The 27,802-nt window shown below is 46.3% G+C and overlaps 2 protein-coding genes across 8 annotated transcripts; both read right to left on the bottom strand.

The window, feature by feature from the left end:
- Window positions 1–3,075: 3,075 nt before the first annotated feature.
- Window positions 3,076–16,290, bottom strand: LOC144127901 (uncharacterized). Of its 2 annotated transcripts, XM_077660880.1 has the most exons (4): window positions 15,950–16,290; window positions 15,443–15,674; window positions 12,749–13,026; window positions 3,076–5,193 (listed from the first exon to the last, which is right to left on the bottom strand). In XM_077660880.1, exons 1-4 carry the CDS (start codon window positions 16,097–16,099, stop codon window positions 4,828–4,830), a joined length of 1,026 nt encoding a protein of 341 aa, XP_077517006.1. In that variant the 5' UTR covers window positions 16,100–16,290; the 3' UTR covers window positions 3,076–4,827. The 2 variants fall into 2 exon arrangements, with proteins under 2 accessions (XP_077517006.1, XP_077517007.1); XM_077660881.1 differs by lacking the exon at window positions 15,443–15,674 and having other exon boundaries at window positions 12,749–13,105; window positions 15,917–16,290.
- A 10,067-nt stretch (window positions 16,291–26,357) lies between these two features.
- Window positions 26,358–27,757, bottom strand: LOC144130091 (uncharacterized). 6 transcript variants are annotated; one of them, XM_077664116.1, is made up of 4 exons: window positions 27,524–27,757; window positions 27,391–27,461; window positions 27,149–27,319; window positions 26,358–27,065 (listed from the first exon to the last, which is right to left on the bottom strand). In XM_077664116.1, the coding sequence occupies exons 3-4, from the start codon at window positions 27,185–27,187 to the stop codon at window positions 26,847–26,849; spliced, it is 258 nt and encodes an 85-aa protein (XP_077520242.1). In that variant the 5' UTR covers window positions 27,188–27,319; window positions 27,391–27,461; window positions 27,524–27,757; the 3' UTR covers window positions 26,358–26,846. The 6 variants fall into 6 exon arrangements, with proteins under 6 accessions (XP_077520242.1, XP_077520244.1, XP_077520241.1 ...); XM_077664118.1 differs by having other exon boundaries at window positions 27,149–27,298; XM_077664115.1 differs by having other exon boundaries at window positions 27,391–27,757.
- Window positions 27,758–27,802: the final 45 nt, after the last annotated feature.

The raw sequence follows: 27,802 nt of genomic DNA, 5'->3' as shown, positions 1-27,802 counted from the left end.
TCAAAGATCAGATGATGCAGCAGGGCCCAGGCAGGTTCAGCAAACCCAGCCTTAAAGGGACACTGAGGAGAAATTGAAGTTGGCTTGTATCGATAGAATAGCAGCTCCTGATCACAAAAATGCCACTCTTACTGAAAACAAAGCTCTTGTAATGTAGAAAATAGCAAAAACCAAAATACAGGTATCGCCGCCACAGGCCAATCTCGCAAGTACAAGCGTGATGACTTCCTAGGACAAGAGGCGCCACTTTGGAGGAATTTTCCTTACTTCCTGGATGTCGCGAATCTCTGAGGCTGGCAAAGGAAGGTTGCGCACCGCACCGCTAGCCGTCAGAAATCACGGAGTCTGCGTTTACGTCACGTGTCACGTCACTCCGTTCTGAGATGTCATAAGAGTTGCCGTGGCGTCATAAGAGTTCCCTGAGTTTGAATCAGAGCGGCGGGAAAAACTTTTTCATCTTCGAATCCAAATTTCTTTGAAATAAATGCATATTTCGTGCCCGGACAAGCTGCAACGAAGCCATGAAATGCCGAATTATCAAATTTTGCTAACAAAAAAAAATTGATAGAATTCTCCTCAGTGTCCCTTTAATGTCTGACCTCGGAGGCCAAGCCTAATACGTAAGCCCTCGTCCATCTCATGCACTCAAATGTGGCGCTAGTTTATTATCTTCTGTTATCAAGAGCTAAAGGTACATTTTCTGTGCGCATACATGTCAATCATAAAGTTAACACATTTACTTTGTTGGACGAACCCCCGGATTGAGATCAGTCTTGCCTCTTTTAAAAGATACAGCTATAGCTGCGAAGGCAGCGCCGCGCAGCGCGTCGCTGTTCCTCACAATTGCTCGTTGAATATTTGCACAAGTAGCGAATATTTGTCAAAATATTCGTATTCGATTAGGTTGCCTCATTATTCAATTCGTATGCAATTCAGTTTTCTGCCAAGCTATCCGGATTCGATTCGGTAGCAATGCAACAATATATTCGATTGGGTAGCAATAGCACGGTAGAGCTATTCGCACACCCCAATTGAGTTTTGGTCCTCGGGCATCACGCGGCCGCCTGTTATTATTTGAGTCCATTATGTAATCACCTCAGTTGCCATTGCAACCACTGGGTGACGGTTTGCGTTATAACACATAACGCTGAGACCCGATACGCAAGAAGTAGAGCTTAGCGCTCTAAAAGACACAGCTCGGTAAGGCTCAGCACATCGAGAGGGAGTGCCACTCTGGTTTGAAACCGGTCAGTTCATACACTTCCCTCAGATGAACAATCAGTTGGGCGAAATCTTAACATCCTGCCTGAAAGAACTGCCGAGCGCTTGAGCTGTTGTTGAATTGTCGTCTTCGTCACACACCCGCATTCACGCATGTTAAACTACCAGTCTGTCATGCTGTAATTTGAAAGTATGGTCTTCGTGATCTTGCATCCGTGTGCCTGGAAGCGTCATCAGGCAAGCATGCAGCAAACTGCGCTAAATGGTGAGAGATTAGAAGCAGTGAAATTCAGAAGACCCAGTGCTGTAACAATATCATCATGTAATGGTAATTAAGTGAACTGCAAAATGTCCTTGCTCCGAGTCTATTCTGTGCTTAGCACTTATTGTTATTTCGTGGTAAGCGCTACTGCGATGTTTTTTAAATACTTTTGGCGTACATTAGTTTTTCTACACGCACACAAAAATGCACTGACTCATTTTAGCAGTGCATATAGATGATAAAGAAATGTTATAAGTGCAGGGCACATGTATACATTCAGTGCGTGTGCAAAGGAAAAGCAGAGTGATATTTTGGGGCTCCATTCGTAACTGTCTCGGATTTGTCTCATGCATTAGCTCAAACAGCACACATACATGCACACACACAGCAATATAAGCATCTGCCTTCTCGTGCAATAGTGCCTTGAGGGCTTGTCTTTTATGTTTATTACTCAGTAATATCGCCAGAGGTTGCCGACTACAAAAATTGACTTGTTTTTCAACGAATGTTAGTGAGGGTGAGGGAGGGCCATGGATTCAAAAGTGAGGGTGAGGGAGGAAAAGTGAAAATGAGGGCATTTGCCCACCTCTGCTTAGAAGGGATGTAAAAGGAAACATCCGCAGATGTTTGGATTTGGTCTGCTCCACGTATGCTGGGCACACCGATGTAAACACTTGAAGCTCCTGTAGCTAACGCTTTTAAGTTGAACACTGAGGCAGTGTTGGAGGAGAATTTTGAAGCAAAACTACACTATGCCAGGTAAAGCCTACGCTAGTTGAAGTCGCTCTTTGCATGGCACTGAATGTGACCTTTGACCTTGAACAGAGGAGAAACCACATGACAGCGCTAGCTATGACTTTACTCAGCCTGAGCGCTGTTTCTATAGGCAGTGGCATTCCTGTTCATTGGCATTGACGTTCTAGACTCCGATGATTTTGAGAAAAGGAAGGGCGCATAACTTGCTCTCTGGGCCAGTGGATGCCTCAATCACACTTTGAGGTACCTGGCTGGCAGTGGTAAGAGAGAGAGAGATGTGGGCAGCATGCATTAGCGCTGACATTGTGGCAGACACGCCGCGCTGCAACAATAGGCCGCAGCGTTCATTGAGTGACCAACCTCTCACGATCAAACATTAATTTAACCACCACATCCCACGGTGGCAGGGTGCGCACCACGTTGCCTATCCAGTGTGCGGGCCGCACTTAAAGTTACAGACGTGAAGCCACGTCTACTTGCCCGATTCACCACAGCTTTCACTCTCTAACCAGGTTCAGCAGTAGTTATACTGCAGCTAATTTTTTCCTTTGCTCAAAAGTGCCCCGCAGACGCCCCACGAGTGCCATAGCGCAAGATCGCCATGGCTCGCAGCTGCTGTGAAAGTTCTTCTAAACCAAATCACTCATGATGCAGTTGTTAGTCTTTTCTTTGAATTGAATCCTATGGGGAACCAACCAATTGTACTACTTCCTAACTTCAACCACCCATCTGACTCTGCTGGCCCGTGCAACTTTTGTATTCACAAGGAATATATACCTGCAGGGTATTAAACTTGAGACCTCAATCTGTCAAAGCTGCAGAAAAGGAATGACTGCTGACAATGCACAGCCAAGTTTATTCCCATGAACTTTCATATGCCATGTTGCAGAACCACTGCTGTGAAGCATTAAAACCATGGCTGCTAAAAAAACAACGGATGGTACTGCAGTGCACTGGTGGGATGCTCCATCTCCAGTAAACACTGCACGAATACCCTGATGACAACACTCTGCCAACAAAATAGAGTGGCCTACAAATGCTGAATGGCACCATGTGCTTCTACATGCCTGGACACAAATGCAATGGTACTGGGGATCCACAGGGACAAGAAAATGGTGTGGCCATCACTCTGGACTACTGATGCTTGGAACACTGGTTTCATCAGCTCTGATGTTAATGCAGGCCTAGCCAGGGCAATGGAGACTTTTGTGCACATGTCTAAATTTGCTCCATGTTCACATCATTTTATTAAACCACTTTGAGGCAATAGCTGCCAGTAAACCTGAATATGGAGTGTTCACTGGGACAACCTGAAAAGCCAAAATAAGCTAAGTTCAGCCACAAAGTGCTAGGTAATATGCTATGTGCATTTGGCATATGAAGACTTTACTTATATTTCACAGTGTTGTCACAAAGGATGCCAAACAGGAAAGTGAAAGTCGTTATGACTTGAGACAACTTCTCATTTCCCTGCATTTTGGAAACTTGGGTGTTTGATAACTCCAGCAGACATTCATTCATTTTCTATATGCCATTCTGTATTCTCTCCTAGACCCTACAAGGAACCGATTCATATTTGAACAACGCAATAAAACCACGGGACAGAACGAAGAATGGACACCACAAGCGCTGTACTCGCAGCTAGATTTTTTTATTCATGGCAAAGGTCTCTTAAATACTAGGAACAACACAAACGTTCTGTCCCATTGTTTTATTGCGCTGTGCAAATATGAATCAGTACCAACTTGCCCAGTTCGCAGCCTTAATAAGGAACCGGTATCAAGCACAGAAAGCACTGCTAGCTTTTTCTAAGCAAAACAGACAATGCTTGCATCACATTCATTGACTGAGCTCAAGCAGCCAAGCTCCAGAAATATGCTTTGCTCACAGGCACAAATTAGATCTGTATGACGCACCTTCATTCAGGCAAACACAACACTTCATACTACTTGGTTGCCACTGCAAGCCTTGCACAGGTGTACGAGAGCTGCTGTGAAGCACTTGAGTAGAGCAATTTTCTGTTGAGTGCATTAGACGCACTCTTTAACAAAGTGGCTTAGTGACTATGTGAAAAATATCTCTGTACAATACTTGTGCGTGTAGTTGTGTGCATGGAAAGGAAAAAGGTTGCAGCATCGGGAGCACACATGAACTGGGCCCTTGAAACTACCTCGTTGCACCCAACAGGCTGCAGCCGGAACCAACTTTACCCTGCCTACTTCACTGCTGAGCAAAAGCTCAGCCATGTATGCACAAAGTAATCAGTATTCAAGGCTGGCACAGCAAGTAAGCTTGTTTCACTGTACACTCATTCACATGCTGCACTTCTTTCGCTCCTAGATGAACCAACGACATTTTCAGAACTGACCTTGCAACCAAACAACACACTGCCAAAGGAGGGCAAATTCCAAAACAATGAGAACCAACGTCCAAAGTTCAGCAATGCCTGAACTGCACTACCGAAAACTTGTCTGGGACCACAGCTTCTGACGCCAGCCAATGTTCCTTCCTGGCCTCTGGCAGATGAGATGCCATAGAGAATGTGCCCAGCAAACCAGGCAGCTTTCAATGAATGTGACACAGAGCAGTCACCGATGTGCGGTAGTCACTCGTGAGTGTGCAGTGAGTGGCTGGCGTTCAAGCACACTCAGGATCCTTCGAAGCAGGTTCATCTGCTCGGCATGCCTGAGGTCTCTGCGATGCTCACGCTCGTCCCTCCGCCGTTCACGCCGCTCGTGCAGCTCCTGCAGCCGGTCCAGTAGCTGCTGCTGGTCCAGCGCTGAGCTGGCCCCCCGCTTCCTGGTGGCCCGCCGGCTCATGTGGTGCTCCTCGTCGCCCATGGCGGCCAGCTCAGCGAGAAGCTCAGGATCATTGTCCTCGGCCTCCTCCTGCTGTTGCTGCTCCGCCTGGGGCTCAGCCTCGTCCTCCTCTCCCAGCGCCATCACTTCTCTCTCCTGGGCATTTTCGAAATGCACAGGCATCACCCAAGCGGAAGAGGTCGAGGGGTGCGCTACACCCATACTGCTCAGGCGTAGAAAATGGCATTGCATTTTGGAAACGGCACAAGAGGGAACAAGACACAGAAGGCATACAAAAACGACAGGACCAGCGCCGTTTATTTACCATATTTACGCGCATAATTTGCGCCCTTGCATAATTTGCGCACCCTTAACTTATCACCGGGCTTTACAAAAAAACATTTTTTACTCGCATATTTTACGCACCACGCTGTGCTAGACCACCATCATGCACGCGGGCTCTACCCTACGGCTCTACCCAGTAGCATTCGGCTATTCCGCATGTTTGTTCGGAAGGCGTTTTGAATCTTTTGTGCACTGGGCGTTCATGGTGGTGTCAGAGGCCGCTGTCACAATCGCGGCGGCACCAGCGGCATCGCCACTCGGAACGGCCAGCAGCACTTCCGGGGAGGATTGCCAGCTGATAGAAGAGTCAACACCGCTGTTTGTTTGGCTGATGCATGTGACTTGACTGCCGGCTACGCTTTTCTTTGTGGCTCTGACTGCTTGCGTTTGGTTGTTCGGTCGTGTCTTGCGATGGGATATCACAACTAGGGCCCTAGAAATACTTGCTAGTCTGGCGTACTCCGGCTGCGGCGGGGTCTGCTGCTGAATGACCGCCGCGGTGGCGCTGCAAGCAATCGGTGTGCCTTGACAGCCACGGCGTCTGCAGTAGACGCGCACGTTTTGCCCCGCGAAACGAATTCCCTGGGTGTTTTCAGATGACTTGCGCATGCGATTGCACTGATTTTTTTTATTTCAGCTTAGCCGTGGTTTTTCAATGCGCAGTTCAGTCATCGGCGTAGCGACGCAAACGATTTTTTTTTGCGAGCAAATTTTGTGCGCGTACTCCAGAGTCTGAGGCGAAACGAACCCACTTATTTTTACACCCTATTCCCCTTTCTGAATACTGCTTCCATGCCGTATTATGTACCGTCTTCTGAGGAATTTAAATAAAAATATCCTTGCATCAAAAACGTTACCCACGATTCTAAACCACATGACCGTGTGTGCACGCAACAGAGCGCTATTGACAGCGGCATTTTCATTCATACTATTGATCCGATCTCAACTCCTACGAACTCTGAAGCTATAAAACACTGAACACTTCTAGATGCACACACAATTAAAACATGTAAGATGAGAACCTGAGTCCTGTAAATCATGTGCTTTAGGCAAACTGCAGGAACGCATTCCTTAGTGCTTAGGCAACCGAGTTACAGAAGTAATGAACACAAGCATGCATTCTAAGCAGTTCTTAGAATCCCGTGCTTGGTAAAATATCATTATTAGCCCATGCTGTGTAGGTCAAATGACCTGTCAGGGAAAAGATACTCAAGGATCAGCAATGTATAGCACAAAATAAAAATCATTGTTAAACACATTTATTTCCATCACTTTCGCACTCAGGCTGCCGACATTTTTGTTTGCACCACCTCCTGGCATCTTCTCATCTTTAACAGCTTCGGCTGCTATTTTTTGGCAGCCCTCTCAACATTGATTGACTTCATGTAGAAGCGCAGGTGAAGCAGAATATAGAATTTGATTACAGTGTTAACAATTTCACGTCCATGTTTCACACAGCCCAGAGGCGAAAAATGTACATGTGCTAAAAAATCAGCGAAGTCAACTATGCTCTTCTCGTGCAACTTGTTCAGACTAAAATAAGTAGTGAAGCTGTCTTCAAGGCCGGTGATAATTATGTTATTCAAGGGGCCAGACGGATACAGTAAGCCACCATTATCAAATTTTGCAGTGAAAGCTGCAATCCGATCATTTTCTGTATAGCCACTGCTTTTAAGTCGTCAAGGCTAAAGCACAGTCTATGCACTGGCTTTTTTTCAGTGGTTTTCTAGCCCGAGATACCATAAATTAACATCTCGTGGCTTTATTCCTGTCACACAGGCACTGTCGTCAGAGGTAATACTTGTACGTGGCGCACAAGAAACCAATGCAGTTTTTACATCATGAGCGCTCCTTTATCAATTCATCTGTCGAGTCTAGGCAGCATATTCTCGCTGCACGGCTGTTTCTTCGCCACCCAAACTAAGGAATTAAGTGACCACTTCTGGAGCACAGTTTCCCGATGGTGGTAGTTTCGCAAGATTGTAGAATGTGAGTACATTAACAGTAACCAAATACTGAGCGGCATTCCGATGGTCAAAGATCCTGATGATTGCCGAACAATGCTAAATACGCTTTCAAGTCTGTCTTGGCTCAAGTTTGCAGTCGTCACATACTTAAAACGATGTGTGCCGAGATCTGCATCTGCGACTAATTAAGTGCGCTCTGAATTGAAACACGAAGTCCCTCTGCTATGCTGTTGCTCAAAAACCCGCCGACTGTGGCCTTTGCATGAATTTCCGACTTTGTGAGGTTTTCAAGGAACTCCTTTAAAATAAAAATTTTGTTAACTGCGGGTATAACGCTGCTTTTGGCACACGCGCAGTCATTATCCTGATAAGCTTATTTATTCTTTTGCAAAGGATTCAGTGCCTTCCACGAAATCATAAGAGCGTCCTAACGGGGTGCAATAAATAAAAAGACCTTTAATCATATGATCACCAAATAGCTGGAATGCTGGAGCAACTCTCGTTTTCTCAAAAGAATTGGGATTCAGGTGCATGCTGGTGATCTTCGGCATGGCTTTAAGCTAAACACTCGATCTGGCTGTCCATTTTCTAAGCTTCTCGGATCGGTTTGAGCGTGCACCCGGCCCTTAGGTGCATTAAACCATTTGCCTGCAAATGCATTTCGCACGTTTTTAACTAGATGGTGGAAATCTGAAGGAAAGTCAGATGGCGAATTGAGCTGGCAAGATGTGGCGCTTGTCACGTTGTCTAGACATGACGCGATCACACATACATAAGAACACACAAACTAACACACACGCGAGTCAGCGTTCATGGATTTCGCAAAAAAACAAAAAAAAAACACCAGTATTATGGGCTCGCGACCAAGGAGCAGCGCGCACCACTACCGCAGCCACGGCACGACCGCTCCTGCAGGCATGACGTTCCGAATGTGTGCAGCGCCCCCTGCGCATTCATCCGAGGCGCGGCCAACTGGTTCCGTAGAGAGCCCCGCGCGAACGGCAGACTAGCAAGTATTTCTAGGGACCCTATCACAACTATACGGCAAGTTTCAAACTGCTTGCGTCGGCAAACTTGTGCGCACGTGGCTATTCTCGCTGGCTTCGTGGCTCCGCGCCGTGATAAGGCGCCGACAAGCAGTTTGGTCGACGCTCGCGCGGTATTGTTAAAGAATTGTGTGGTGTGATAATTGATTTGATTCGTGCTTGCTATCCCGGACGAAGTTGCGAAAGCAAACTTACGGAATCCGGAACTACCGAACAATTGGCTGGGCAGAAAGCAGTTTTAAAGCAGACGCTGTTTTAGCGTCTTATTCAGCTTCATGCATGCACCTTCACGCCATCCCGCAAGGGGGGGGGGGGGGGGGGGGGAAGATGTGCGGCTTTTCATTTAGAGTGAACATTTTTTTCGGGGGGCGGCCAGCGTGGGGTGCGGGTCCGGGTGCTGACGTATACGCAGCAACATACACTATACCTATATTGTGTGTTATGACTTTGTGGAGTTTTTTAAGTCGTACTCGCGAAATCCCCGCGTAATTTGCGCACCCCCTTCTTCGAACCCTAATTTCTGAATAAAAAGTGCGCAAATTATGCGCGTAAATACGGTATGTTCCTTCGGTATGTTCCTTCCACATTCTTGTTCCCTTTTGTGCCATCTCCAAAATACACTACAATGAACCAGCTAATCCAAATCAGGGTATTACAAGAAAATGGCAAGGACATCTCATGTTTGATGCCACTAAGTGTGTAATGTGAAAAACCCATAGCTGTGTGCAATCTTTTTGAAGCGTGCGTAATGTATAGGCACCCCAAAATAAAGAATAGTGCCAGATATACTTACGCATCATTGTAAGCACGCTCACAGTGTCCTGCAATTGTCCCACTAATACAGCCGCCTTCTTGTCTTGGCTGATTAGTTTGTGGGGTTCAACATCCAAAAGCTATGAATAGGCTAACAGAAATGCCACAACAGAGGGCTCAAATTAAGTTCAACCATTTGGGGTTCTTTAACTGCCATTGCACAGCACACATGCATATTTTGTATTTCACCTCCATCAAATGTGCCTTCTTCAGATCTTAGCAATACACTGCAGTGAAGTAGAGAAAATTTAGGCTTGACAGAAAATTTACACGAAAGCATATGCACACACAGCAAGCAATGTCAAACCTTTTGTAGGAATAAGGCCATCAAAATTTGTCATGCACTAGTGACACACAGTATTTCATTTCTGTATGCACATGCAGCTATTGCTTTCATTTCCATGCAAGCAGTAAGCATTGCCCATTTCTCTGCAAAGGCACCCCTTCCCCAATAGACCAAAAATTAAGATTAGGTGTTAAAAAAATTAACAAAATTTCCTCACCCAGACCCCCCAATAAACAGTGTACATCAAAACTCAGTTTTCCGTCTCACCGACAGCAAGCAGAGGTCTACCCCACTAAGCACCTATTGCAATCATATCAAACTGCTGCTGCAAGCAAATAAATGATGTTTTTTAGCAAAAAGAGTAAACAGCACACATCAAATACTAGACCAAAGAAGCAGTACCGAAAGATATGGGCAAAAAGAGACACAAAGCAAACACAGGCAATTACTAAAGGGGAGTACCGTGAAAAATCTCAACAAGAAGACAGAGCGTTAAAATGCAGTTCTGTATGTGTCATATCTTTACGCATGAGTGATTTTTAACTGAGCTCCGTCTTAAACACTTGTCAGACCAACTTGCCCAAATATATACAGTGCTAAGTCACTGACTTCCAACTACATGTCAGAAGACAAACTAGCTGCTTATAGCAGACAGCTATTATTTTCACGAGGTATACTCTTAAGCACACGAAACAAATGTAGCATGTTAAAAGTAACCATTTAAAAATGCCATTTTCTTTCCTGAAGTGTTTGCAAGGGTATCCTGAAACAGCTCAGGTCAGCCCTTTCGTCGCAAAGTCCCCCAACCAGGCTTCTCAATTTTATGGCTGTGGCTTCCCAGAAACTGGGCTTCAAGCTGCAGCTTGAGGCAGCCCCGCTCAGTGTTGCTGTTCACAGCATAGCAGCATCTGTGTGCATGCTCAGTGGAACACCAACTGATTTGGCGGATGTAAATCTGGTCACGTACCAGCGGTGGATTTGAAAATCGAGGGGAGGGGGCAGAAGGGAGAAATTTCCGGTGGAAGAACTGCACTGGCCTCCTCCCCCATTCCCCCTCCATTTGTGCTTGATGAAGGAAAACTAAGAAATGTATTGTGCAAATATGACAGCACCCTCCTCCCTCCAAAACATGCCCATTGAGCCACCCTTTCCACAAGTACAGCTATGCGGGGCGTTTCACCTAAGATATTACACAACTTTTTTAAAATAGGCTTTCTGAGTTAGAAGAGCAATTTATTCGGCATGCCATTGTCAGCGGTGTAGTACATCAGAATATAGCTAAGACGTGCTAACTAGCCGGCTGGTAAATTAAAATTGAATAGTTAGCTTTTTAACTATTACCGCAAGGCTCCTAATTACTGAGAGGATTGTGGCGCATCGTGAGTAATATGCATATCAATTTTTAGAACTTCGAAAACGCGATTACCCTCGGCGCGGTGACCAAACAAATTTTGGCTACATCGCGCCAAAATACATGCACTTTCGAGAAACTTGCAGGCAAAGCAACCTCTCCAGTGCATGTAAGTCGTCGAAATCCCAAAAATTTGTTGGGCCACAGCACACAGGGTCACCGCATTTTCGAAATTCTAAAAATGGAAATCGATATCATCAGAGTCCTTCAATAGCTATTGAAGGACTCTGAGTATTTACGGTGGGCAACATGCCCCTCAGTAGTTAAGGAGCCTAACAGTAATAATGAAAAGTTAACTATTCAATATTAGTTAACCAGCCTGCTAGTTAGCATGTCTTAGCTGTATTCTGATGTACTACGCTGGTGACAATGCTATGGCTGAAAAAACACTCTTCTAACTCAAAAAACTGAGAAGACACCCTGTATAGCTGCAAGAATAACCAACCACTCTATGGGTTCCTGAACAGTTACTCAAAACTGCAAGCTCATTTTCTTTACAGTGAAAGAGTGTTCAGTGCATGTCTCCTGCCTGGTTTTACATACTTTATGTCTTAAGAATAAACTGCACTTCTACGTTGGAAACAAGGCAACAGCGGGCCACAGTTACCTTTGCACCAAACAAATCTAATGTTATCAACAGGACAGTAGTGTTTGTGTGGTTTGGAAGGTGACAGAAATGACGACTACAATCAGGTGCACTTTGCGCTACATGTGAGCTCCCAAGGACATACTTGACTCATTTTTTTCCTTCTTTCCTTTGCTTTCCACCTGTGCTATGCATAAAATTCCACTGCCATATAAGCAAGCAAGCTGCATCGGCCAGGCAGGCCAGTGTGTCAATAAAAGAATTGCACTGATGCGGTAACTTGGTGGCATCTGTGTAGATGACAGCCAATGCTCAGAGACACTCATAGACAAAACCATGCAGCTGAAGATGGAGCCTCACCACATTACGGGATCACAGACCCATGCATCACCCAACCTCTGCTGCAATGAGCAAAAAAGGAGCTAACATTTTCTCATTACTCTTGATGCAGCGATGCGTTGCATGGTTGTTAGCTTTTTAAGGGAACTGGTTTCATACTATATAAGGGGCGTGCTTTACTACAATTTCAACACTGCCATTTGCCTGGAAAAAGAAAGTCAGTGGAGAGTCTCTCAGATTGCTAGTTAATGTTTATTCGTGCTGTTCTTTCACTCGAAGCATGTTAGCTCGCAGCTCCATGGATACAGTAGTGCACCCTTTAGCTACCATCTGCATGCACCTCCACCTGGTGTTGAAAAACCCACCAGTCAGGAGAAAGCCCTGTATGATGCCCAATGTGAAACCGCAGTAAAACAAGTAGCTTGGTTTGCTGGCATCTTGTTTTGGTCAGCATACGAACAACAAGCCTCAACAAGCCAACACGAAAAGAGTTCTTGTCTGTGCTGCGCCAAACTGTAATATACATTGAGCAGGTAAAGTGAAGGGTAGGGAGGTGATGAGCTCATTTTGATGTACAAACAAGAAAAGCCAACAGTCAACGAAACCAAAGAAGGCATAGGTGAATGTAAATGTAAGATGCATGTAACTGTAATGGTAAGCTCCCTTATGCTATCCAAAATAAGGCAAGCATAGTAGGAAGGTGGCAGGTAGTCATGTGGTTGAATGAGGCTAGAGGGTTTGTGCAGATCAGGTGGCTTCAGCTGTCAGAGAACAAGGTTGATTCGAGGTCACTGGGAGAGGCCCTCCTCCTTCAGTGGACGCAGTAAGGCTGATGTCAATGATCATCATGAAGCTTCCCTTTGTTTCAATGACTCTGGGCTTCTTTCATTGGTACAAACTACAAAAGATGGCACTCACTGTGCCCTGTTCCTCTTCCATGGTGCTGCTGAGCAGGATGTGAGTTGTGCCAAGGTTTGTGAGCTCCGCACAGCGCCGCTTCCGGCGCTTGATGGTCTTGTAGCGATTCTCGCACTGCTCTGCCGTGCGTTGCTGGCCTGTCTCTTCGAGGAGGTGCTCAGCGATGCGCTTGAACATCTCCCTCTTGCTGCGGAACTTCTTGTCTGGACCAACGTGCTGCACATAGCGCACATAGTGCTCCAGCAGGACCTTGCTCTCGTTGCTGTTCCACTCGACGCCTGCACAGAACACGCAGCCAGACATTATGGGGCGGGGGGGGTGGGGGTGAGATGCTACTAGCAGTTGGTAATTTTATGCCTGAAGGAATATTATTGCACGACTCATCATTCAGGATGGCTATAACCTCATACATGCCCTGTCATTTGGAAACAAAGAGCAGATGAATATTAACTTTCTACTGCTCAAAACACTAATCTCATCCACAGAAGAACACTTGCCAAGAAATGTACTCAACTACAGTAAAAAAAAATCCAGGTCAACTGCACTATACTCACCAGCCCGTGCATAATCTTAAAGACAGAAGATGCAAGGCCACCATGCGTAGCACAGGCATCACACACGGCACCTGAAGCAATTATCATTATCAAAGAATGACCACCAGTAAAAGGAAAAAATAGAAAATAAGCCATTCATTGCACTGCCTCCAAGTCAAGAGCTCACCTTGTGGGTGTAGCAACCCTCTCCCTATGGCAATTACGAGAACTGACAATAAGCGACAATCTCTCACACAATGCTGACACTGCACCAGAACCAGGCAAAGCTACCCCTCCTACGAATCTGTAGCCCCAACTGCTTCTCCTTTCGTTGATCCACTATGAATAGCGTTAAGAACACAAAACTGGGCAACTCGACGGCCATTAATATTTGCACAGGCCGCAAAAACACGGACAAGAGGCAGAGATATAAAGACATTACGAGTGCTGTTACAGTGGTGGCCCAGCCATTTCAAGTTCTGGAGTAATTTTTGCAGCAGAAAAATACTCATTTCGGAGCACCTTTGTATCAGAACGATAATTCAGGAGCAGCTCGAAGCAGCACGAACGGAATAAAGGAGTCACCCAGAATATTTTGTCACTAACGAGATCACATTCAGCCATGTGTAGCTAGGAAGAAAAAAAAACAGAAGAAAAGGTGCTCACAAAAAACAGTGATATTTCATTAATGCTGGCACTGTCTTGCACACAAGTTCAACCAAGCATGCTTGACTAAAAGTCCAAAGGACACATCCTTGAACCATTCTTTTTTTCATGTTGGCACTATCTCAACGCTTCTTGGAATTATTTTACAAATTCATCAAGCTCACAAAGCGAATCAGCAAGGCTGAAATTCCCTTGTTCCAACAAAGCTTGACCTCGTTGGACCTGCTCCAAGCTTTTGTTCTTCGAACCAGAAGATGTGACCCCTCCAGCCCACAACCTTTTGATGCAACTGACATCATGCGCGAACATGGAGGAAGGAAAACTCGAGAGATGTTCTCGCTATTCGAGCTGCTCTCCACAAAGTGTGCCGGAAGTCATGCGCTTTCACATGGACTATGGGAGTCTTTGTTGGGCAAAGGTGCAGCCAATAGTGACGCCGGGCGCAGTGGTGCTGTCTTCTGCATTGTCTGCTGCGCATGCACAAGCGCGCTGAGACAGCGGCCAGGTGGGGGGGGACGGGGAGTAGACTTCAAAAAATGTGACTTAACCGCCACACCCGAGTTTTTTCCTTCCTCCATGTGCGCGAATGAACTGGCTGCTAAATTCTACCACAAGCCAGCGCACCCTGGACTGACGTCCTTGTTTGCAGAAAGGAGTGATTGTACCATGAACACATGGGCTGTTGTTGCTGGTTCCGTTGAATGAACCGACGATCCTACTATTGTGCCCCCTTTGTAGTCGAAGTATGGTTTTATGTGGATCTCATCGATCATCAGGGTCACTGTCTTCTCGTGGTCTTTCATTGATTTGACTCGTTCTCGGATGTAGGAGAGACAGTGCGGTTGATTTTGCTCCACAAGAGGGTCAGCTTTGTAATTTGAGCAAACACGGCGCAGTGTGGAAGGATGGGGCAGAATGATTCTTGATGCAGCTCTTGTGAAGTGATATGCGTGAGGAGAAATTGAATTCAAAATACTGGCGAATACCAGCAGCTCTGCGCTATACACATGCTGTTTCGCGAGGAGAAGCTCTATCTGCTCAACCAGAAATTTCAGCAAAGAAGACTGTTCTTTCGTCGTATCACTGTCCTCAATGAGGTCTGCAAGCAGTGAACCGACAAACTGCAATACTTTAGTATGTTTCGACTCTTTCGTCACCTCAGGTATATTATGCAAGCCTATCTCGAGTTCTTCTAGCAGCAAGGACAGGCTGGAGGTGTCGCATACTTGAGCTGGCAGAATCCTGCCTGAAGGAAGCGACAGAAGCTTCACTCCATTCAAGAAAACAGAAAGTGACAGATCAGGGAGAACTACCAAGGCGCATTTCACATTAGGTGAAGGATCATTCTCGATGAGAAGGAACCTAACGCACTGCTCATCGACAGAAACGGTCCAGAATTTCGTGTTGCAGATTCCAGGCAACTTAGATTTGAACTCCTCGTAAGATGAAACTTTGTTTCTTTTCTGTTCAAGCTCATTAGACTGAAGTGACTTACTCATAGCCTCCTGCAAAGCAGCGTTTTCCCTTCTTGCTTTTTTCGTCTCTGGCGATTCACTCCGTCCAGGCGTTGAGGACAAGTATTTTGGGCAGTTTGGAAAAACAGAAGGCGCAGCATCAATCTTCAACTGTAGCCTGTCACGCTTCACCTCTATTATTTTCCCTGTCAGTTCATCTTGGTGTGACAACGTCGTAATGAAGTCGCCTGCGTGGAAGTGCAGTTCACACACCTGCACGAGAAAATGAAGCAAGGCCATTCGCCATGACTCTCCATTGCCTAAAACACTAAGTAAAAAGAGTCTGAATAGTGAACAGCTTTTACATATTTACACAGCTTTTACACAAGCCTTATGCACATCCACAGAACTAAATGCTTCCTGGACAATTCATACATAAGTGTAAGAAGTGATATCATTGCCTACAAAGACAGCATGCCTTTCCGGGAGCGACAGCTCACAACTAAGATAATTACCAGCGCCTATTAAGCAATATTTCAGAGTCTTACCCTCGAATGCTCTGTAGGTGTGAAATCCTTCCGTGGAATGGCTCGCAACCAGGCTTTTCTTCGTACTTCGTCTCTTGGGAAGCAATAAACACGTACTTTGGGACCATTCTGGTAGTTCCCGCGGCACCCGGGAACACAGCACCGGCCCATGTTTCACGAAGTTGCACTCGCTACACGGCAGGCAATCAGTTTCCCATTCGTGCGCTAGCACAGGTACGCACGCCACACAAGAAACGGCCACACGAAACAGACACAGCCGTGCGAGGAGCGAACGGAAATGCACCCAACGCCAGGCTGAAAGACTCAAGCAGCAGCTAGACGCTCACTGCAAGACTGCGTTCGTGTCTGTGCTTGCCCGGGCAAGCGCGAGCACATCGAGGGAGACAACCGAGCGGAGCGGAGCCGCGCTTGGTGAGCAGCCTGACCGGACACTTGGCGTGACGTAGCGCGTGTGGAAAGGAGGGCCTGGAGAGGCCTGAAGAAAGTATTTAGAGGGTGTTGCTTACAAGCGTTTCGGTGCAGGCGGGCTGGAAACGCTGATTGGTCAAACAAAATGTGACGTCACGTCTAAAACGTCACGTGACGTCATGGCCACGTGACTTTTAATGACGTCGTGTTCGGTTGGGAAGAGACATATTTTCCCTAGGTTTTTCTCGGAATTCCCCACGTTTTTGACAGCGCGCGCGGGTTCAAAAAGCGCACCTGATGCGCCGCGCTTTCACACACTGCATGCGCGTTTCTATATTTTTATTATATATGATATCCTTGAACTGCTGGTGTATTATTTTAGTGCGCTCGAACGGCGCGCTTCGTTGTGCATTTATTATAATCGCCACTGCCTGGCGGACCCGATACAGCTTTTGCAGACCTGAGAGGTTAAACACGTACTATCCATGCAAAGCCACGCAAATGCGCCTGCAGGTGACCACGCCCGTCTATCAGCGTTCCGTCGAGTGCCTGCATTTACAATCGAGTGCTGTAGGACTATGAACCTGACCTAGAGCATACATATTATAATTTTTCCTTGTATTCTATATTCTCTACATGCAGGAGACTACACTCATAGCTTTCGTTAGTGCAGAAATTTCGTACAACCGTGTCAAAATTTGGCGGTCCGGTTTTGTTCTACACGACGTTTTGGAGGAGAAAAGCATTGGGTCTTTGAAGGACGACAGTCTATATAAACTCCTATTCACTGTGTCGTCGTACCTATCGTAATTAATGACGACATATAAAGGCTTTTGATACAACTCTCGTGATTTAAAACAAAACTGTTCGTTTCACTAACCCGCGAAAAAATATTGCGCGCAATCATTCGCCACAGCCCGTTGCTGCGTAATTTTTGTTTTGTGCGGATTTTCTTTTATAATATGACAGCTGCACGCGATAGCTTATATATATAGTTGCGCAGCCGACCACTGCAGGTACCAGTAAACACGTACCCCGTTTAGAATGAATTTAAAAACGCGGTCGGGAGTTGGAATTATTTGTCCGGGACGCTGCGGTCAAAGTTCGCAGTTTTGAAAATTGAAACACGGAAATTTTTGCGCATAGCTAGTCACTCTTGCATAAGTAAATATCTTATTCCTACCCATCATCCCTTTGTCAGAACACATATATTAATGAGAAAAACGACCCATTTGATGCAATTAAGTTCACAGTCCTACAGGGTGGGTTCCACAACAAAGAGAGCAACGGGAGTCGTACTTTATTTACAAATTTGTAACAATTGCTCACGGCATTAATGAAAGTCCGGGTTTATTGACCTCCATCGCCCCTTTCAGAGCCAGTGCTGACCTTAGGAGTGCCGGCGCGTCAAACCTCGGTCGTTTGCCGCCAGCGGCATCTTTTTCAAGCTTCGCTGCCCGTCCGCTTACACAAAGCTCATAATTCATCCCCCACCCCTGTCTTCCCAGTTCGACGTACCACCTTGTCGAGCGGGGTGCAATTGAAGAACCAAGAACCCCTGATTAAATGCTCCTGCCATTCACCTTTACCCCCCCCCCCCCCCCCACAGGACACTTTCGCGAACTCGTATGTTTTGCCGCCTTTTTCTTTTTCTTTTTCTTTTGTGTGTGTGTTTCATGCACAGTGCACGTGTGTGTAGTTAAGCTAACTGCGCCGCTGATTCCGCCTTCACTATTCGTACCGAAGACGCTCCTGGAACGTTTCCTGCCCTGTCTGAATTTATTGTTTATTTGTTTGCTCGTTTTGGCCGGCGGCACGGGCAGCACATGCATCTATGATTCTTATCTGCTCCGGGACTCCGCCAAAGTCTGTCATTGTTGCTTTGAGGGCCCGGATGCCCTCCCTCCCCTCGTTATTCCTTTTTTCCCCCGAGCTGGCCTCCCGCGCAAGCTCGCTGGGCGGCAGGGACAAAGCGTTTTTCTTTTTCTCTTTATTTCTTTCTCCTTTTTCTAGTATTTTTCTTTTGTGCCCATCAAGGGTTCTTGGTCCTTCAATTGCACCCCGCTCGACAAGGTGGTACGTCGGACTGGGAAGACAGGGGTGGGGGATGAATTATGAGCTTTGTGTAAGCGGACGGGCAGCGAAGCTTGAAAAAGATGCCGCTGGCGGCAAACGACCGAGGTTTGTCGCGCCGGAATTCCTAAGGTCAGCATTGGCTCTGCAAGGGGCGATGGAGATCAATACACCCGGACTTTCATTAATGCCGTGAGGAATTGTTATTAAGTTTGTAAATAAAGTACGACTCGCGTTGCTCGAGATCTCTTTGTTGTGGAACCCACCCTGTAGGACTGTTAACTTAATTGCATCAAATGGGTCGTTTTTCTCATTAATATATGTGTTTTAACAAGGGGAGGTAGGGATAAAATATGCGCGCGGTGGTTATTAAAGCGAATTCGTATAAAGTTAACGGCCTGCCCAATGTACTGCGTACTGCACACACTGCATCCTAGGAGGTATATTACGTTGCAGAAATCCCAATCAGAGTTGTCATTAATTTTCCATTTGAATCCTGAAGCTGTGCTTATTTCACAGCTTGATGTTTGTAATGTGTTTGCAGACCTGGAATCTACTTTTTCCACAAGGTCGACACACCAAAACCGGCTCTTTATGTGACTGAGTGTATTAGAATGTTTCGAATGTTTTTCGGTCGTCTGTAGACTGCATGAGGGAGAGCAGTGAAAATTTTGGCGAGGCGCTAGCTCGCTTTGTTTGAGAATGTTGAAATGTTTTTTTGAAGATTTTGTTTACGTACGTTAGGCGGCTGGGTTACTGGTGAAGGGAAGTACGAGATTTGCCTGATGGTCTGTTTGCTCGCTGTATCAACGTCACTCCAGTATTTGCTCTCGGTTGGGTTTAGATGTCCTTTGAATGGCATCGTCGGCAATGGCGACGGGTATCGCTGCTTAATGAGGACTTCTTGCATGCGTTTGGAATTTTTTACGAAGTCTTCATCTTGGGAACATATTCCTTCAGATCGATGTGCCTGAGAGTATGGGATGCTTGTTTTAGAGTGACGAGGATGGCAGCTTTGGAAGTGTACGTATTGTTGACGGTCCGTCGGTTTTCTATATACACTGGTGGTGAGTGAGCTTTCGTTTACCAAAATCTCAACATCTAGGAAGTTAATTGTGGTGTGGGCGCACGTGTAAGTGAAAGATATGTTGGGGTGGACGAGGTGTGTCAGTCCAAATTAAAAAGATGTCATCCAAGTAGCGTTTGTATAGGGTGGGCTTAATGGGACAATCTTTCAAAAATTTAGACTTATTACTATGCATGAAGATGTTGACGTAGGTGTGGGCCATCCTTGTACCCATGGCTGTGCCGTTAATTTGTGAATAGTGTTGATTGATGAATTCGAAGTTGTTTTATTCGAGTACGATTTTCGACAGTATTTATAAAACACGTGGAGCAGGGGAGCATCAAAGCACACTCCAAGGGAATGTTGAAAATCCGCTGCAGCACGAAGAGGCTCATGACTGAAAAAATGCAGATGCAGGAACCATTGGAAGCAAGCTGTTGTCAATGCACAGTGTTTAGAGTAAATGGTACCACAGGCCCACAAAGCGCAGATTTTGTTTAAAAAATCGGCCGTCTTGTTAGCATCAATGCCGCTGTGTCCAGGTATCCAGTGAAAGCGCATTTCTTTAACATGTAGTGGAATGAAAAATCTTAGAGAATGGCCCAGAAGAGCGTCCTTCGAGCCTTCGAGTGAGTCAGGACAGAAAGGCTGTCAGCAAGTATAATGACATCAGTAACGATGCAAGAGACCTTATCTATAGGGCCAACTGAACCCCTAGAAAATGAACAGCGAATATAGGTGTATAATCAGGGGCCCGAAACGAATAACTGCAATCTAGAGCCAATAGCTGCCTATAGGCGACTTCATGCAAACATTTAAAGCGAAAGCCTTTAATGGCTCTCGTTATCCATCCGTCCGCGAAATCTGTCACACTATGACGTCATCAATGGTATAATAATTGATATAACCCATATAGTCTTAGCAATTAAGAAGTAATTGGTGATTAGAAATTGCGCATTAGTTTGTAATTACACATTAATTTGTGAAGTAAATTAATAGCTCAAAACGAAACGTTAAAAATAAAAATAAATAACAATTTTAAAGAAACAAAAATAAAAAGGAAAAATTAACTTATGTGACAATGCAGTTTCAGAAGCGAAAAATTAAAAATAATTAAATAAAAATTAAAAGAAGCAGCCACAGTGGGCGCAGAAAGGCTTTCGCCTCGCGCACTTTACATCGCCAAAGTGACCACTGAATTTAAAAAAAAAAGTGCCTCTTCGTACAAGCGATTAATCGCCTTTTCCCGGTTCGCCCTGCACCTTCGAGCAACAATTTCATCCTATGAAGTTGTCCGACGCAACGCCAGAAACGAGCTGATCACGAACAACAGTGTTCACGGAATTGTCGAAGTCGCAGTTCTACGCAGGTTCGCGTAACTGAGCAATGTAAACCTGCAGCTGACAGGCTCGCCAGGGTTCTGTAAACATATCTTGAACCGCGGCAGCGTTCCGTCGTGGCTGAGGACAGACGGTTGCAAGTGCTGAGCGCGGTTTGAAACGTATCTTCGCCTTTCGTAACTTCACTTATGGCGAATTCCACTGGTGGATCTGAAGTGAGGCGCTCGAATCGCAAAAGAGCGCCCCAAACCGCCTCGGAGCAGATCCGCCACTGGTCGGCGTATCAACCTTGTGAGCTCCGTTGGAACGGAGTTGCTCCAATCGACCAGCGGAATTCGCGCGGTCGGTCCAGGTCGACCAGTTGAACTCGAATTCGTCGTCGCGGAGCAAGAAAAGCTGCTCCAGCACGACCAGTGGAAATCGCCATTAATTTAGGTCCCTGCTCCTTCATTTTGCGCTCGTGGCAGGAGGCGTTAATTGCGGAACGACGCTGACCTTCGACGCCGCGCGACTGCAAAGGCATGGCTTTGCGCCGGGTTGCAGCAAACTCAGGCCAGACGCCTCTAAGTAGGTAGAAAACAGTGCCTTCCACTGGTTCCATGGTACTGGTGACTGGCCCGGTGTTTCTAGGAATGTACGAGGGGGCGTAAGATCCCGTGCAACTCATAGTAACTGTTTACCTCGTCGACACGTTGTTGTATTGTAGATGCAAGATCGAACGACACACCGGAGCGACCGATGTCATGATGACGCCAAGTTTCCGCCGAACCCCCCCCCCCCCCCCTCTACTTTTCTTGCGTCACGTATACGTGGTGTCAAGAGACATGCATGTGACTGAAACTCTGAAGAAGCGAAACTGAAAGTAAGACAACCGAAACTGAAAATAAGAGAAGAGAAACTGAAACTGCCGCACAGTTCATTGCCTGATGGACACATGCAGTGTCACGTATTATTTAACGTCTTCATAAAACCGCTGTTTGTTCTTCTATAGGATTAGCAGCATTAGTATATGTTTGCTATTAATGACACCCAGGTAATGAACATGATTTACCAACTTAAGTAGTGTTGGTTCTGGTGTAACACACGAAAAATTTATAGGCATGCCTTTGTGTATACGCCAGAAATGAAATTGTGAAGCAAGCCTTGAAACTGCCTGTGCATTTCTCATAAAAAAAAAAGAAAAACATTATCTTGTTTTCAAAGCATGCGTGTCATCTATATCAGATGTGACTAATGTTGAGCTATAACTTTAAATGGCTCATGCTGGCTGCCATCAAAAATCACTTTTTTTTATTCAACAAACCTCATAACTCATTTCTGTCACGAAAGCAACGAAATGCTTCACTTATATCTCATTGCTTTGGTGCAGTCATGGTTCATTATGCAATGTAAAATCTGATTCACGAATATTTTTGTTACTTGTTGCACGATACGTTTGTTCCTGAAATTCAGCACATCCACCAGTATTGCGTTCCCGCGCGGCTTTCTTTTTTTTAACTGAGTACAGGTGAATAGCCACCGGATTCTTGGCTGATCGCCCAGTGTAGGTATGTGCCATCTTTTGATAGGCTAACAACATCAACAAAATTCGTCTTTCACTTCCAATCATGTGTGCTGCGGTATACTTTTTCTTCGACTTTGTATTGATTCCATCCGTAGTAGGCATGGGAGGCATTGGCCACGCTATCAGCTTCCGCAAGTTAGGTTCACGCAGAATTTGTTAGCTCCGCTTCAAGTTGATCTGATCTCCTTGCAACGAGTTGCTGAAGAAAACGGGTGGACGGGGCAGTGCGGGAAGAAGAGTCGTCGAAGGAAGACATTTGTAATGTTTCTTGAATATAGCCAAAGTTTCTGTTACCGTTATTCAGTTTTTGTCCCCCTGTGATTTATCAGCTATTATTCGAACCCCCAAAGTTTAAAGTTCAAAGTAGTAGCATTACTTTTAAATTCAGAAGAAGCTACTAAACATTACAATTGGGATATATTCGCAGGATCTGGCTTGGAGCTATTCTGTTTGTATCCCTGATTATACTCCTATATTCTTCGTAGATTTTTTGGTTATTTTGGCTCTTCTCTTAATTCCCAGGCATGTAGCTTGAGTTCTCATTCTTGCAGACTGCCTTTCAGTTCTAGTCTCCAAAATTCCGGAAAATCGTTATTGAATTGGTCGCTTAGGTTTTATGTTCCGTGCACAGTGCGTGAGATCCACTTGGTCTGAGTACCTGCCTATTCGGGTGTTTATTTTAACGAGGTGGCTGATTTATTGGCAAGGTCAGCTCTCAGCGCTCCTGTAATCTTTCCTGTCCTTCACCTCATTATGTTGGAAACTTCACGTTTCCAGCGGTTCCAACATATTTCAGCCAGCTTGAGTGATCCGTTGCTCAATACCGTGGATTTTCACCACTTAAATTACCCATGGAATGTCCAGTGGTGTAAATCAAGGCGTTGCGAGGTGTCAGTGACGCTTCTGCGATGCAAAATCCCTCACTTAAATTTATACTTGCGCCGATGCGGGTTCGCTGCGACAAACCTTTGTGTCTCATGTGGGCAAGTTGAAACAATAGGTCATTTTCTCGTCTCTTGCCGGCGGTTCGCAGTTCAAGGAAAGCAGTATTTGGAGGTCCCTCTTTCGAGGTTAGGCCTCCCTCTATCTCTTCCAGTTCTTCTCTCGTTCGGTGCGAGCGCCAAGGAATTCCCGTTAAGCAGTGTTTGTGGCTACCTTCATGATCGCATAAGTGCGACTGATCGGTCACCTTGTTAGCTGCATACAAAATTCTGTTGCATGTCTAAAATGCTTGATTCTATTCTCGGTAATTCATATTTCTTAAATTTTATTGAATTTTCCAATTTTTATTCTGATTCAGTCTTCTACGCCGCCGCCTCACGTCTTTTTTTTCCCCCGTGCAAATATTTCATTGGCAATCTCCACTGTACCTTGGCAAATCCCCCCGCGTGGGTATGTGCCATATATATTTACTGACGTGAAGAAGAAGAGTGTGGGCTACAAACACTGTCTGTACTTGTGCTCTTCCTTTTATTTGTTGTCTGTTTGCATTGTAAGGCATTAATAGGTAGAAAGGCATGCACGTAATGGGCATACCCTGTGCGCATGAATGCGGAAGATGGTCATGGTTGTCCAAGCATTGCCATCAAAGCAACGGGACCTTCAAGAAACAGCTAGGATATGGTTGTGACCCCTCACATGCAGTGATACTCACACAATTTGAAAATGTTGCAAGTTACAGCAGTCCCGTGGTTATATTGCTGCAAAACAATTAAGCTAGCCCATTCCATTCATGCGGAAATATTTTTAGAGGCTGCCAAAAAGGAACATGTCAAAAAGTTACACGTCCTGTTTCATTGTGTTTGAAATGAGGCTTAAGATTAAATTAATGTTACAAATACGCGCTGAAGAAATGAAACGATTAAACTCTCATGTGAAGGAAATACAAAAGGGTATATTTACGAAAACTTATTTACAAGCTAAAATAGCATCGCACACACACTCTCACGGGTTCCTTGTCGTCTGTCACTTGACTGAGTCGCCTCCAAGCGCTGCAGGCTACCGCGCACCTGCAGTGCACCGGAAGCGCGCACACACACAAACACACACACTCTCACGCGCACACGTGCATGGGTCCACTTGAAAGGAGACGCCGCACGGCTCTCCGGTTCGTACTTCTGGCAGCGGCGGCATTTCCCGCGGTCCTAACGACCACACCAATAAGCTAACGAAGCGGGCGCCCATCGGTCCGTTCGCAGAACGGAGGGTGCCGCCAAGGACGCACTCCCGCACCGAAAGCACACATGCGGGCACAAAAGAACGCTCGCTGCGCAGAACGACACTCGCAGAGAAACACATGTATATGAGAAATGGCCCCTTCTTACAAATGATGGTGGTAAACGAAATGAACAAGCAACTGCTGTGCAATCCATGCACTGTCATGCAGTACTTACACAATCACAGTCCAGTGACTGCAGAGCGGTCTGCAACCAGTAACTTGCAAAAAAACTATACTATGCAGCGAGCTTGTTTGCACGGTATTTGTTACATTTATCGAACGATCACATGAAATTGGTATGGCTATTTCTACACAGTGCATTTCCTAAAGACTCCTTTCTGCCATACTGTACTTTTTACCCAAAATGCTTCTTACAGAGTCATAAATTGTTACGTACGCGTATAAAGATGTTTGTAGCAGGTGTGTGAGCCTGAACAAAAAAAAAACCTTTTATTTTCCTTAATTCTTCAGTATTCCTGATTATGACGACATATGGGCATTTATATGTTAGTACAATTTTTTTCACGCATCACAATTAACTGATGCACCGATGTGTTTGGTACACATTCATCTTCAGACATTTCATGTCTGTTTGGTCAAAAAAATACGAAATAATAGTTGACGGCATTAGTTTTGACTACCATCACACAGCATGCTCTTGAAATTCCTCTAGCTGTTGTACAGAAGTCTGTAATTGGCTTCATTGCATAGCTTCATACTTGAACCATTTAAACTCTGCAAACTGTTCTTTTTACCGCACATGGCATGCGAAGCCGCGTGGGAACGGGCGAGGAGGATTCGGAGGTACAGCTGCAACTTCGCTGGAATCCAAAGACAGCTAGGCACTTGTCACGGTTAATTTCGGAAAGGCGGCTATGCCCCAGTAAAGTTGCGTAAGGTCTTTCCTTGCAGACCTTACTAAGTTCCTTCACTTCGCACCAGAAATGCTCACCGCCCGATTTTCACGGCAATGAATAAGCTTGCAAGGAATGTTATCGGCGGTCGCACGTGCATGACAATCCTTTCGACATGCGTGACGATGCCCACCGAAGGCATTTCAGGCTGTCGAAGGGACTTGTACGCTGGCTAAGCGAAGAGCGCGGAACATGCGTCACTGACAGCCCCCTTCCTTTCGCCGTCTTGTCCATCGTGCGTCGCGCCGAGCCCGACAAAGAAAAGGCCGTCACCCCCCCCCCCCCCCCTTCCCCTTCTGAATCGAGGGGCGTGGGGGGGGGGGGGGGCGGAAATTCCGCAAATAGTTCCCCAGAGGCATCCTTTTTTTTTTCATGGGGTCAAGGAAGGTGGCCCAAACAGTGCGAGGCAACGTTCTCTGTTCATTCTAGAGAAGCAAGCTTACACTGCAAAATTAAACCTTGTCTTTCTCTTCCAAATGCAATTAACTAGGAGTCCTGTCCAAAACCATTTCAGGTTATGTGGGCACCCCCAACCTTTTTTATTTCCGTATAACTCCAGCACTTCTTCACCTTTGTCATTGTAGCCGCTATTGTTCAAGTACCATGCAACATCTTGTTATTAAAGGACCTTTTTAATTGGAAATGAGAGCATGTGCACAGGGTGGAAAGCGCGTGATCTGCCAGGAAACACTAAAGCGGCCCCGAGAAGGGATCTTTATTAAGGATGCCAGCCATCTTGGGCCTCTCCACTCGGCAACGACGACAAAGCGTGTGCGCTCCCTATGGTTAGGCCCCAGCTGTGGAAGCCATCCTCGGACACGACCATGACCTTCGACATCTGATGTTTTTATTTAAAAACACAGGGACCAAAGTCGTGCTGTATGCAGTGCAATCGCCATGTGGTTCCATAATCATCCATTTAGCCCGGCTCTTTGGACGGATTCAGGAAACGACTGAAAAGAACAAAAGTAACGAGCAAACAAAGGTGCGCTGCATAAAAGTTAGAACGTAAAGAAACGAAGGCACGCTGCGCTAATGCTGTAGCGAGGTCTAACATGTAAAATTTCGCGGCTGGCGTCGATTTCTACAAAGCGCGAGTAGTGCCTACGGAAATAAACAAAGGCGCACTGGAGATGGGTAAGTCTATACAAGCACGAGTTTTTGTCTCTACCAGCGATTTACTAGCTCACACCGCGCGATTTTGATGTCTGGCGTCGATTTCGACAGAGAGGGAATACGGGCACGAAACGGGACGCTCGCGATCTGCCAGGAAACAATGAGGTGGCCCTAAAAAGGGCCGTTTGCAGGAGCACTTCAACCGCGACCTGCAGCGGCGTGGCGGCGCGGTGAGCAGTAGGCCCAGCAGTGGTCCGTCTTGTGCCCTTTGGCTCCGCACCGACGACACCGGTGCACGACGTACACCTCTCCTGGTCTTGCCCTTGAAGCCGACGCTATCCCTGGTCCGTAGATCTTGACGAGGGCCGCGACGATAATCTTTGACATCTGGTCGATGCCCCGGTCCAGGAAACGATGCTGCAAAAAAAGTTACGTTACAAGCGCCGCAATTTGGCGAGTTCTGCACGAGAAAACTTGCGAAAACGTTGTTCAACCCTTACCTCGTGATTGAGAACGTGCACGCCAGACAAGCGCTTCATCGTGGCTGTCAGACGGCGGTTCAGATGGCGACGCCGGCGGTCCTCAAACCGCACCTTATGTGGGTCGTCGTAATGGAGTTGCAAAATTTTGAACACCAGCACGACGTGCTCCTGCAGCAAGAAAACGAGGTCCTGGAATGCGCAAGGCATGTAGGTAAGCGGTACAGCACTTCATGAAGCGAAATTTGAGATAAAATGCGTACCTTTATGTCGCTGGCGATTTCTCGCGGGTCAGCGCCTTTTGGGGGTCATCGCAATGTCGTGGAAGCAAGAACTGTACAGAAATTTCAGCTGGCTGCGCCGACGAGCGCACCACGCAAAAAAAAAAAGCCATACCTGGACAGCTTCCGAAACGCGCGCGCCGCCGCCTACGCTCACGAAGAGAATGCCCGCAGACCACGCACGCCCGGCGGCCGGCCAGCCGGCCCTAGCGATTCCCTAGGCACTCTAGGGACAGGCCGAGAGAGGCGCGGCGAACCCACGTCCGGTTGAGAACGAGGGAGAAGCAGAAAAACGTCACGGAGAAGCGCATCCCATCGACCAATCAGCGTTTCCAGCCCACCTGCACCGAAACGCTTCTGTTGCTTGAGCCACCGCCCGATTTAAACGGTTCAG

The sequence above is a fragment of the Amblyomma americanum genome, chromosome 4, assembly GCF_052857255.1.
Source record: "Amblyomma americanum isolate KBUSLIRL-KWMA chromosome 4, ASM5285725v1, whole genome shotgun sequence".
Lineage (NCBI taxonomy): Eukaryota > Metazoa > Arthropoda > Arachnida > Ixodida > Ixodidae > Amblyomma > Amblyomma americanum.
This window is presented reverse-complemented; position numbering and strand designations above follow the sequence as displayed.

Bases quoted from the DNA above. Each gene is read 5' to 3' on its own strand.
- LOC144127901 (XM_077660880.1), bottom strand. From the start codon at position 16,099: ATGGGCCGGTGCTGTGTTCCCGGGTGCCGCGGGAACTACCAGAATGGT. The intron at 15,675-15,949 runs GTAAGACTCTGA...TTTCTCGTGCAG, and splicing joins CACCTACAGAGCATTCGAGG to GTGTGTGAACTGCACTTCCA. The intron at 5,194-12,748 runs GTGAGTGCCATC...GAAAATGCCCAG, and splicing joins TGGAAGAGGAACAGGGCACA to GAGAGAGAAGTGATGGCGCT.
- LOC144130091 (XM_077664113.1), bottom strand. From the start codon at position 27,337: ATGCCTTGCGCATTCCAGGACCTCGTTTTCTTGCTGCAGGAGCACGTC. The intron at 27,066-27,148 runs GTAAGGGTTGAA...CTTTTTTTGCAG, and splicing joins TGCACGTTCTCAATCACGAG to CATCGTTTCCTGGACCGGGG.